The 12,046-nt window shown below is 42.0% G+C and overlaps 1 protein-coding gene across 2 annotated transcripts in view; it reads left to right on the top strand.

Moving 5' to 3' along the window:
* Positions 1 to 1,059: 1,059 nt before the first annotated feature.
* TOX (thymocyte selection associated high mobility group box) overlaps positions 1,060 to 12,046 on the top strand; it is a 223,847-nt gene continuing 212,860 nt past the window's right edge. For both annotated transcript variants that reach the window (XM_065751909.1, XM_065751910.1), the window contains exon 1: positions 1,060 to 1,208. In XM_065751909.1, the coding sequence (XP_065607981.1) occupies positions 1,107 to 1,208 (102 nt within the window). In that variant the 5' untranslated portion in view covers positions 1,060 to 1,106. The remainder of the gene's footprint in view (positions 1,209 to 12,046) is intronic.

Consider the following 12,046-nt stretch of genomic DNA (forward strand, 5'->3'; position numbering starts at 1 on the left):
TGAAGCTGTGCCGGGGGCTCTCGCACGCGGGCACCGGCCCAACCTGCGCTCGACCCCGGGCTGCCATCCTGAGGACCGCACCCCTCGGCTGCAGGCCTAACCGGGCCGGGCCTGCGCGGAAGGGGCGCCATAGTAACCGGCGGGGGCCGGGCGGCGCCGGGGGGCCGGGCGGGAGAGGGCGGGGACGGCGGCGGGATGGCGGGCGCGGTAGCGCCCCCTCTCCGCGGCTCCCATCCCCGTCCCCTGCGGCCGTGAATGGCTCTTCCCTCGGCGGCCCCTTTGTGTGAAGCACGCTCGGAGCAGCGCCGCGTCCCCCGCCGCCCGCAGAGCCGGGCCGTGCCGTGCCTTGCCAGGCGGCCATCCCAGCGCGGGCGGACTGCTCGCCGCTCCCCCCGGGGGTGCGCGGGGTAACCCCGCTGCCGCTTTTCCCGGCCACGCTCCTCAGGGTGGGGGGGGGGGGGGGGAGGGGGGGCTGGGATTGGAAAGGGGGGGGTTGCAACTAAATACACCGACAGCGATCGAAACAAACAAATAAACAAAACAAATTAACAACAAGCAAAAAATTAAAGAAAGAAAAAAAAAAGAAAGAAAGAAGGGGCAAAGAACAGAGCGAGAGAGCGAACGAGCGACAGGGAGGGAGGGAGGGAGACGCGAGGCAACTCCGAGGCTCCCATAAAGCGCGGCACGCACGGAGCGAGCGCCCCGGCGCCGGTGCGCGGGGAACAATAAGTGCTGAAGTTACCTGCCCTGCCGGGAGGAAGGAGGGTTTGTTGGTTCTCTCGCAGACATCTGCAGACCGGTGCTTTTTTGGAAGAGATTTTTTTTTTCTTTCTTTTTCTTTTTTTTTCCTCTCCTCTCTTTTACAAACCACAAACGGATGTGAGGCAGGGAAGGTGTTTCTTTGACTGCCGAAGTCAGGCACCTCTTTTTATTTATTTTTTTTTCATTCTTCTCAGCCCTGTTGTGTGCACACCCCCCCACCCCCTCCTCTCGCGCGCACACACACGCACACGCACCCCCTTTTTTTTTATTTTTTTTTATTTTTTGCACCAACAACATTAACGACCCAAAGAGAAGGAGAGGAGTTTGCTTGATGTTTGAGTGAAATGGACGTAAGATTTTATTCACCACCTCCTCAGCCTGCGGCCGCTCCTGATACGCCTTGTTTGGGACCTTCCCCCTGCCTGGACCCCTACTATTGCAACAAGGTGACTCGCGTTTTGTTTCGTCCGAGGGGTTTTCTCCGCGCTGTCGGTTGTGCTGCGGTCTCGGTGCCGGAGCGGGCGCTGAGCCGCGCTGCGGGAGTCCCGGGCGGGCAGCGGCCACGGGGTAGGGGCACCCCGAATTCAGAGCCGGAGCGCTTTGGGGGCGGGCGGCCGGGGCGGGGGATCGGAGGGTGGGGGGGCATTTTCCATGGCACGTTCCGTTGGTGAGGAACAGCGTGGTGTCGGTGCGGGGGACTTGGATCTCCAGGGCTGCTGTGAGCGGGGATCGTGTCCGCGGAGCAACTCCGTGCCCCACCGCAAACCCCGCAGCTCGTGTGTCAGAGCGGTGCTTGGCCGTGCCGGGAGCGCGTGTGTGTGTGTGCGTGTCCGTGACATATGTGTGCGTACATGTATACACAGATATACACAGATACGTCTGTATGTGTATATACATATATATATATATGTGTGTGTGTACACACACACCTATACAGTGTGTATATTCGCAGTAAAACAGGGTGACAAGTCAGTCCAGCACAAGGGCTCACTTTGTCCCGCTTTGCCAGTTCCTCAGTAACTTGTCATAGAGTCCGTGTCCTCCGGAGCCCGGTGGCAGTCCCCGCTCCCCGTGTGGGTCACCGCACAGCCCGGACCGGGCTGGGCTGCGGGACTGGGGTGCAGCCATCCCGGAGCACTTCGCCTTACTTTTGCTCTCGAGCAGGGGGCCGTGGGGAGCGAGCATTGGTGCTGCCTCTGTGGCTGCATGCATGAGCTGCACGTTCTCTGTTCTTACGGAGCGGGCTTTGCGCACGAATTGAACGCTGCCCGTAGGAAATCGTCAGGAGGTGCGAGCGCTCCTACAGCACGCGCTGTCCCTCAAGGTGTGCTTAGAGACGTGTGTTCTCGCATCAAATCTGCGCGAGGCACAGCGGCACGGGTGCGGGAAGGGGAGACCTCGGAGGAACCGGGGTATCGGGGAGCATCCCGGCGGTGGGACCCTGCGGAGCAGCCCCGTGCCGCGCTGCCCGGTGTCACGCCGGGCTCACGTGTTGGGAAGGTGTTGTGAGCCGTCTCCTTCCCCGCCGGCAGCTGCCCAGATTCGGAGATAAACGGCGAAATAAGAGATAGCGGTGTTAAAGCGCAGGGGCAGCAGCGACGGGGTGAAACCCTCTCAGTTTTCAGGAAAGATTTCCCACATGGTCTCATCTACCAATCGCAACAGAAAGGACCAAACCCATCCTGACTGTATTTCGCATACACTCAATGGAGTTATAGAAGTCAGGGATAAATCTGGCCCTTTGTGGTGGGTGCCTAAGGATATTTCGGCAGATCCTAGAGGTATGGCTGTTAGCAGCGTTCAGCCGTGTTTGGCAGTCTCTGTCCCCTGCCCCATAGATCGGAAGTTGGTGCGAGGAGTGAACTTTGCTCAGCAGGAGGAGCCTAGATGCATATAAGCATGTGTGGGGGTATTAATTTTTTGCTCAAGTGCTCAGAGTAATATCAGGCTGCTACCCTTGATCTGCGACTTGCCATTATTTTCTCTATTGTGTTTTTGCACCTTGTAACCATAAAGTGTTGCCATGTAAGAAGACCAGGCTAGAAGTAATGGCATAAGTACCAAAGTGTCTGAAGACCCGTTTGGCAGTGAAACTGGACAAACGTTATTAAACCTATCAGTGATTTAAGGCTTCAAAAAGAAGGTAATGACTTGAATACACATTTCACTCATCATTCTTGAGATAGCTGGCCAGATTTAATTTAAAAGTTAAATGCTTTGGAAAATCAGGAATTACTTTAATATATTAAATCATTTTCCAATTAAGTTCCTTAAATCACTTTTGGTGGGTTGCACTGCAATTCGAATAAATTAATTTAGAAAGTAGTTTTTCGGAATGCCTTTACTGGCTGGTTAAAGCTTCTTTTAAGTCATGCCATGTATGAGGGAGCAAACTGTTCTTTTTAAATGCAAATGAGACACTCATTCTGGAGACAAGTTGCAACTCTTCTATTTCACTTTGCCTGAACTGATAATGTGCTTAAAAGTGCACAGTCATAAGACATATGTTTTCTGCTTGGAAGACTTACCAGGAATGTTTCCTATAAGGTACTGGCTATAGGATGAATGTCTTTTTCAGATGTCTTTGCCACTGACCATTGATTACATTAAAAGGGCGAAGGAGGCTTGCTTAGGCCCCTTGGAGGCGTACATTTACCGAACATTTCATTTTTCACCTCCTTCACTCTCTCCCTTCACCCAGCATGATTAACATTGCTGCGAAAACTTCTCTGACTTGTTCCAAACATGCAGTCACGTTCCGGTATTGCTCTGTCACTCATCGTCCTGCTGCGTGTGGGGAGCTGGAGGGGAGGCCTGCAGGATGTCCCCCTGGTAAGGTGGGTTGGCTGTCTGCAGCTGATCTCTCCTGGTGCAGGAGGTGAGTGCAGCAGTGGGATGGGTCCGTGTTTGGGACTGGAGTTGTAGTCTTCGTCAGCTGCTTACCTCTGGCTAAACACTACAAAACTCATCTGGGACTGGTTCTTGCTTCCTGTGGAGACAGTAAAAACTTGCTTTGGGTGCTTGCTGCTGGCCTTGGCCCTTGTTTGCCCACTGAGGTGGCGGGTTTGTTGTTTTCTTTTCTTTCTTTTGCAAATAGGGAAGACTGTGATTCCTTACATTTTAGATCTGCTTGAGCTGATGGTTATTTGCAAAGTATTCCACAAGTACTTAAACTTTTCAGTTTTCTAGTAGCTTTTTCCTTACCAAATGATTGGCCAAATCATATGAGTGAGTACCCAGGCACTTGCACTGATGATACTGTCAGTGTGTGTTTTCTGTAGGCAAAGGAAAATGCAGTAGTGTAGATTCAAACGCTCATGTCTTATCTTACAATTTTCAGTTGGCAGGCTTTGTTTCAGAAGACTGCTTAGATCTTTATTTCATAAACCTAAAATAACACTCTAAGCATCTTAGTCTAATATTTCTCTATCTGCTGTGAAAGCTCATTATGCTGTGCATATATTGTCATGCAGGCTTTTCCTTGTCTCTCTCGCAGTACCCATGGAGAGAGAAAAGTAAAAGAACAATGCAAACAATGTTGGTTATGACAACTGTGTGAGGTATCTCTTATACAAACAGACAGAATGGACGGTATGCTGCAGTATATAGGTCAGCCTTTGAAATAACATAGTGGAGCTCTTATGCTGGATGGACAGATTTAGAGCTGGGGTCGTACCGTTTGCCTCTTGAAACTTGAAGCATAATTGCATTTCAGACATTTACTGGCTAATAGGAGTAGTCTGCTGGGTGGAAGTTTATTTTAGGAAACATCACATTCCCTAATTGAGTTGCATGTTACAAAAAGAAATAACTTCGGTAATCAGAATGTATTAATGCAACGGTAGAATATGGTCAGAGATTTCAAGGTACTTGAAGAAGTCAAACAATAAGTTTAAATGTTTATGAAGAGAACAACAAATAACATTCTTGTGGCTTTCCATACTGAAGTTTCTCCTCTAAAGCCTGCCTCAGTCAGTGCTGTAAGAAGGATTGGTATATTTTCATACTTGCAACTTTACGGTGTTTTCAGATATCTGCTCACATAAAGTGCAGTTACATAATTATAATTTGACACAGTTAATGACAGGGATGCTGACCCCTGCCAACAGTAGGGTGAAAATAATGGTCTTTACTGCTCCCAATGGTTAGCTTTGCAGAATTATGCACTACATTCTTGTGTGATTTGCTACCTAGTTCAAAATAAAGGAGCCTACAACTCATCTTTCTTGTATCCACTAGTAGTTGTCAGCGCAGTGGAAAAATACAGCCAGACAGCAGAGGTAGAAAGATAGACTGTAGTTGTTTTTAAAAAGGGGAATACAGACAAAAATAAAAAGAGGGAGGAAAGCAAAACCTTTTCAAATGAAAAAAAAAAATAAGAAGAATGACATTGGATACAAAGGGGATAAAGAGATAGAATACAGTATGTTGTAAGCGGTAACAATCCTGCTAGCAATCAGGATTCCATGGACCAAAAGCACATATATTTATGTACAGCATTTATCATAATTTATTTTTTAAACCGAATTCCACCTTAGAGGCTGCCCTTTTTAAAATGTTTCCTGGCTGTTTACAAAGTGTACGTTGTTTCCAGACGCTTGATACTCTCCTGTTTGAATCTGAGATTCAGAATTCTTTAGAGTCATTGCTCTGAAGCTGAAATGTTTATGTTTTGCCAGAATGTTAGATTATGCTCATCATCACCGTTTATATATTCTGGGCATCCTTTTTCCTTGGATGACTACTTTGTCCTCTAATGCATTAGGCTCGTACTTTAAAGTTTTTGGTGCTGCTGAAAATATTAAACAGTTACATTAGAACTGACTGTTGATGTATTGTAGCTAGTCTCCAAAAATATCACGCAGGAAGACATGAAATGGACTTTCCTCCCATTCGCTACGAGACCTTAGAGAATTGCCTCAGAGTTAGAGACAAGACTCAAAGATGTCTACTTAAATTTCTGTGTTTCAGGAAAGAAGTGATCTCAATTTTAGTGGAATATGGAAAACAATTTATGCATGTGCTTTTGAGGAGTATTTCACAGAGATGTTTTATAAACCAAAGCAGTCATGGTCATTCCATTTTATTTATTTATTTATTTATTTTTTTGCTTTCTTTCTGCCAAACTTCACTACTTTGAGAGAAACTATGTTTTATTCTCTTATCAGAGTGAGGTGTTCTGTCTCTGGTGGAGTACCTCAGCCAGCCTAACTTGAGGTCTGCTGAAAAAAGTGAGAACTGTCAGCTATCAAGAATGCTGAATTTGTTAAACACTACATTGCATGTGTTGGTGTTTAGGGGAAACCATGGAGCGTCTGGAACTGTGTTCATTTAGGGACTTAGGGATTTGACAGTGTGGAGGATTGGGCGACCTCAGCTCCTGTTGAATTGGTGCCCATTGGGGATTATTACACTTTAGCAGCACCTTCCTGCCCTCAGATTCCCATTTTGGAAGGACTTTCTTATCTTATTAGCGCTGCACATAAGTTTCAGAAAGTGGACTACGTTTAAAACATGGTTTTGTAGTAAGCAGAGAAACGTCCTAACCATGGTAGGATTTAGATCAGAATTCTTGGATATTTAAATCCTTTATTGATGGCAGATGTAACAAAGCTTAAACAGTGGAAGCAAAAAGCTTCCTTTTACTGCTCTCTCAGTGCAGCTCAAGAGTGACCTGAAAGCACCGCTTCTCACGGTGAGAGGGAGTCCCTGCATCCGTTCAGACCTTGGCTGCTGGAACCAGCAGCAGTGGCAATTAGTGACAGCTCTGTTTATTTTTGTGAACACATGCTCTGTGGATGTCTTGCATGGGCTGCATACACTTAAACGCTAACTTTAAATATTGCCTCACCAAATCAAATCATTTTGGTGGCAGTGTTTTGTTAAAACTAGGTACAGATTTTCTGCAAAAAGAGTAATTTTTTATTAAAAGTGCTGAGTTATAAACTGCTCAGAAACATGGCTTGCAATGAGAGTGCCAAACAACCAAAATACTTTAAGATATGGAATTCACATTAATTTGAATTAGATCTTGGTTGTAACATTTCTCCCTACAGCATTCAGTTGGAAAATGGGAACAGTTCATTATTCTATGGTCAGGCACGGTTTGCATACTGTTAGCAGCAGCATCAGATGTTTGCACTTCCACAGCAGCAAGTGTACAGAAGGAAATTTCACCTCCCCTTCCACTGGAATGTCCTATCCACATTTCATGTTCATCAGTTTTGATCAGTTGTGGGTTAATGAGTTAGTGCACTGGATAAGACGTTTAGCTCTTGACTTCGATCTTCAAAGTTAAAACAGTTTTTCAGCAGAGACCTTGATGTAACTGACATTTCTAATGTCTGTGGTTTTCTTCTGCTTCTTCTGTTTGCAATAAGTAGTATTTTTAGCATTTGAATTTCATATGGCTCTACTAATATTTATATCTTCTCTTTCGATTACACATATGCTGACACTTTCTGAACTGTTCATTTAGTATTTATTGCTATGCTGCTATTAGATTTGCCGTAGACCCTTTTAACATGGTTTCCTTCCAAGAAACACACTGCTTTCTAAATTGCTAAACGTATTTAAATTACATGAGCATCTGATAAATCCAGGTTAGAGGGAACATCAGAATGTTTTAACATTTGCATTCTTGACTGCTAAATCTCTCTCTACCAGTCAAAAGTGGCACAAGTGGCTTTTTCAAAGCTACTGCTGTCATGGAAAGTGAGCCACTGTCGTGGGAGTTCTGTGTCCTGCTGTTGTTCATAATTATATAGTCCTAAAGGTTAAATAGAAGCTACTGTAGCTGGTATATTTGTGTTGCATTAAGGAAGTCTACAGTGAACTCCAGTTCCTTACTCTATATGCAAGAAGAAATCAGAACTCTGAAACCAGAAACCTCTACTTCAGGAAGTGTGTCAGTAAGGGAAATGTGATGTCTGCAATGTGAGGCACAAGATTGATCTAGACAATGCCTGCCAAAAAAGTAAGATTACATATACATGTAAATTCCTATTGTCTCAATTTAACTTAACATGTATATAGACATGCACATTTATGCTTTATCGTTCACCTTGAAGAAAGAATCAGTAATTTCTACCCTGCTTTACACATGGCAGGCTCTGAAGTCATACTTCAGTTGCAGTTGCCAAAAATGCAAAAGTCTGTGTTCTTGAGTAAGAGAAAACATTTGTTTCTTATATACGCATCATATTTGCATCAACTAGAAATAATAAACAGTAAGAGGAGATACAGTAGTGGAAAGAGAAGATAACCTTTCAAAAAAAGTAAAATTTATCTTTTGGCAGGCACACTTGTAAAAATTAGTCATAGAAACCTGCAGATAGAAGAGGCTTAATATCAAAGCTAATGATTTATTTTATGTTAATGACTTTCTGCTGGGGCATAAAAGACTGCTCATAATGGACTGTATTCAGTTGTGAAGGCTAATGGGATAATCTTTCCCAAAAATTAAGCTTTTTGAAGTAAATCATTGTGTTGGTTTTTTTCAAGTTAACCCTTGGAAATGTATTAGCAAACTGTCTTTTTTTTTAAGAACTACTTGTAATCTTTATTGAAAAACATGAGGCCAGTCTTTTTCTTCATTAGCAGCTTTCTCAATGATAGTTGTTTTTGCAGATTCAACAAAGGAAAGTAACTTCTTTTTTAGTGGCCTAACTAATAATATTCGAAAAGGTAATAAAAATCTTAGTTTTGCATCGAGAAGTTTTTCAAATCATGTTTACGATTAGTGATAACCAACATTATATTTCAATAAGAGATAATTTGCCTACTAAAGTTCACATAATGTGCTAATCATGTCTAGTGGTTAATAAAGGCCTCCTATCTCACTCCCCTGATGGCTATAAAAGGCTATTATGTTCATGGCAGCAGTTCAGGTACAGCTGCTGTGTGTTAATAATGCATCATTGTCCCAGTAATAAACACAGCAAAGGTCAGCAACCCCAAGCACCTAAAACACCTATTCTCTTTCCAAAATATTTATTAACACATTAATGGCGTATCTATTCATTTTGGTTAGGACTGTATCAGTTAATGACTCTCGTGGATTCCTGCGTGTTCAGGTTTTGCAACCTGTGTCATACTGCTGTGGGCGGTTGTACAAATCTTTCCTCTAAATCATCTCTTTTTTTGTTGCAGTTAACTGTTATTCCTTTAATTTAATAATAATATTCCATGATCACTTTGTAATTAACTTACTTTTTTACTTAGTTTGGCGATTTTCACTTTTTTTTCCTCAGCTCATTTAAGAATATAGAGGCTGAATTTTCATTTCATTAATGAGTCCACTTCATGGGAATTGTAATTATAAACTAAAATTCTGTGTAGCTGTGTAACACACATATATACGCATGCACATGGAGAGATACATGCATACATGTGTACTTATATATTCACTACTTCCTTTAGGTTTCATGCATAATTTTATGTTAGTGACTTATGTTTTCCTTTTTAGCACAGATTGCTGTATTCATAAAGGTTTTTTAAAATGCATTTTCTACAGACAAAGAACATATTCACATGGGATTTCCATTTTACCAGGGAAACATGCAAATCAATAGGCCAGCACTTATCTGCATTAAAATTAGGTATACTGTAATTTATGGGCACAGTGATATTGAATTTGTCTTGCGTAGCCACAGATATTCTTTAAGGTAGCCTGACTATGTGTCCTTAGAGAAAAGCAAAAGTGTTAATTGTACTAAATCTCATTTTCTCATCTTGTAGTACTGTCTCTTGTTTTCTGTTACTCATTTTGAAAACCTTATGGCTTTTTTTTTGTTTGTTTGTTTCTTTCTTTTTTGTGCTCTGTGATTTATAAACAAATGTTCAGAGGGCAGAGAAATAACAGTACACTTCCATCAAGAGAAATGAAAAAGCTTAACTAGCTGAAGGGTTTCTATGTGGTGTAGCACATAGCTTCAATGACACATTTGTCACGCTTAAAAAATATAATACATGTAATAAAATATGTACAGGCGTAGATGTGATATATGTAGTGACTGGCTCCGTCGCTATTGTTTGTAGTCTCTGCAGTTGTCATAGGTTGTTCTTTGCACATCATACCCTTGCAGCAGAATTTGACACAATTTCTAGCTTTCAGTCCTGCACCATTTTCATTGCACAATATACATGAGTTTGACAGGGTGTGTTGAGGACAACTCTGGCAAGCAATTGATATTTTGAAGTGGCAAGCGTTTCAGCAGCTGCCTGCTTGTGAAAAAGGAATGATAAGATATACTGTATTGTTAGTTTCAGGCAAAGCATTAAGGTTTAAGCTCTGTAAAAATGTACACATTATTCGTCAGTGGTGAATCAAGCCTTTTATGTTTTTTAGAGCTTAGCTCTCTGGCTGATGTGAACTAGAATGACATTGGTTTAATGGTCAGTAAATGAATAGGAGTACTTTGAATTTGAACTGCTGCCAATTTTGCACCAACAAAGAGACTGACAAAAGAAAGATTTTATGTGAAAGCAAAGCACAAGCAATGTTTGGGGAGGTGGGGAGAGGGCTAGAGGAACCCAACAGGAATATTCTTCAACGCAGCCTTGTAATGATACTAGAATTGTTAAAACACATCCATTTTGCATGGCTCATCAGTTACAAACCTAAGCTGTTTCATCTAATGTTCTTTAAAACCTGTTGTATACACATAGTCCTTTAGAATATATTCATATGGAATTTACAGTGTATTTTTCTAAATACCGCACTGTGCCCTGAAGGCCTGTTGGCAAAACATCAGAGTTGTCCACTGCTGGAGTTCCCAAGTCTCTCTCTATCTGGTAGTGGAAAATTGTAGTTTAATCAGTTATGGCACTTTCAGTGTGTAACATTCATTAGTAAGGCAATTTGTCATGACTGTTAATAGTCAGGATGCATCTGCTCTATCTTCAGTTACAAAGCATGATGAGGAAGAACAAATATTTCTATTTCTAATAATATTGACACATTTGGAAATTGTAGTTTGACTTTAGTGCTTAAAACACTAACAGAAGATTGATAATGATCACTTTACTTTTACAGGTTCTACCTTTACAGACATGGTTTTAAAGTATAATAATGCTATTATGGGTTACTCATTATCAAACTAAGTATTATAAAGAAACGACTATCCTTTCTGGTGTTACTCGAAGACTTTTATATTTGTATACACTTTTCTCTATTGTCATAAATTAGGATGTTTTCAGACTTGCAAGTCCTTAGGATTGATCCACATAATTTTCCAGTACGTCAGTAATAAATTGTTCACAGCGTCATTCCTGGTAGTAGCAGGCATTGTGCTGTGTCAGTTCTGTGGCTCAACAGCTTACAGTGTTATAAAAGACATCTGTGGGCAACTACCAAACAGACAAAATGTGATTGGAAAAATGCTCACTTCTCCCTATAAACTGGCTTGTAATCATTGTTCACTGTTCTAAATATGAAAGGTTGTTTCCTACAATCAGGAAGGGTTTGACTTTTTTTTTTTCACAAATATCTGATAACACTCATGTATTACATAATGTGATAACTTCACACACAATAGCTTTGTGATACATTTTAATTTTTAATGAAAAGCCCCCCAAATTTTAACATAATGATTTCTTTAGAAACTGAACCCAATCTTGGTAAAATCCGTTCTTGCTAGTAACAAAAGCTGTTACTGTTTAAGTTCCTGTTCAGCAGTTAGTTGGTACGCTTCACTGGATGTTGTCAAAAAGGCTTTTCTCTTGATTGACAACCCCGTAGGAATGTGAATGGAGATTTTAATTGCATATCATGTGTGCATATCGGAGTGAGTGGATTCACTGACTCTGCTTAGCTCCATATCTCTACAGGTCAGCCATGCCAGAATACTTTTTTCTTTTTTTCTTCAATAAGCAGTTGATATTTTTTTCCAATGAGAGAGAAAAAGTGCATTCTAGTGAAAAATAGACTGGAAAGCAAAATATTCCTGTGAATTTCAGAGGAAAAATGAGTGCAATAAGTTTTCGGAATAACACAAGTAAGAGGTATTTTGATGTAAATTCATTTCAAGCCTAAGTTGGCCAAAGACTGCTAGAATGTATATCTCTTCTGGCATTTGCTAGCAGAAACGTGTGTATCTTTTTACTTTTACTTTTTTTTTTTTTTTTTTTTTTTCCCAAGCATACTTTGAACAAATTCAGTCACAAAAAAAAAAAAAAAGTAAAGCAAGTGGAAAAATTTACAGAGGCAGTCTTCCCTTCATAAAAGACTTGGGGAAACTGCGAGGGGGTGGTGGGTTGTTCTTCCTATGTGTGGGAGATAGCA

The sequence above is a fragment of the Cyrtonyx montezumae genome, unplaced genomic scaffold, assembly GCF_038088225.1.
Source record: "Cyrtonyx montezumae isolate F1298 unplaced genomic scaffold, pur_monq_1.0 scaffold_8, whole genome shotgun sequence".
NCBI lineage: Eukaryota > Metazoa > Chordata > Aves > Galliformes > Odontophoridae > Cyrtonyx > Cyrtonyx montezumae.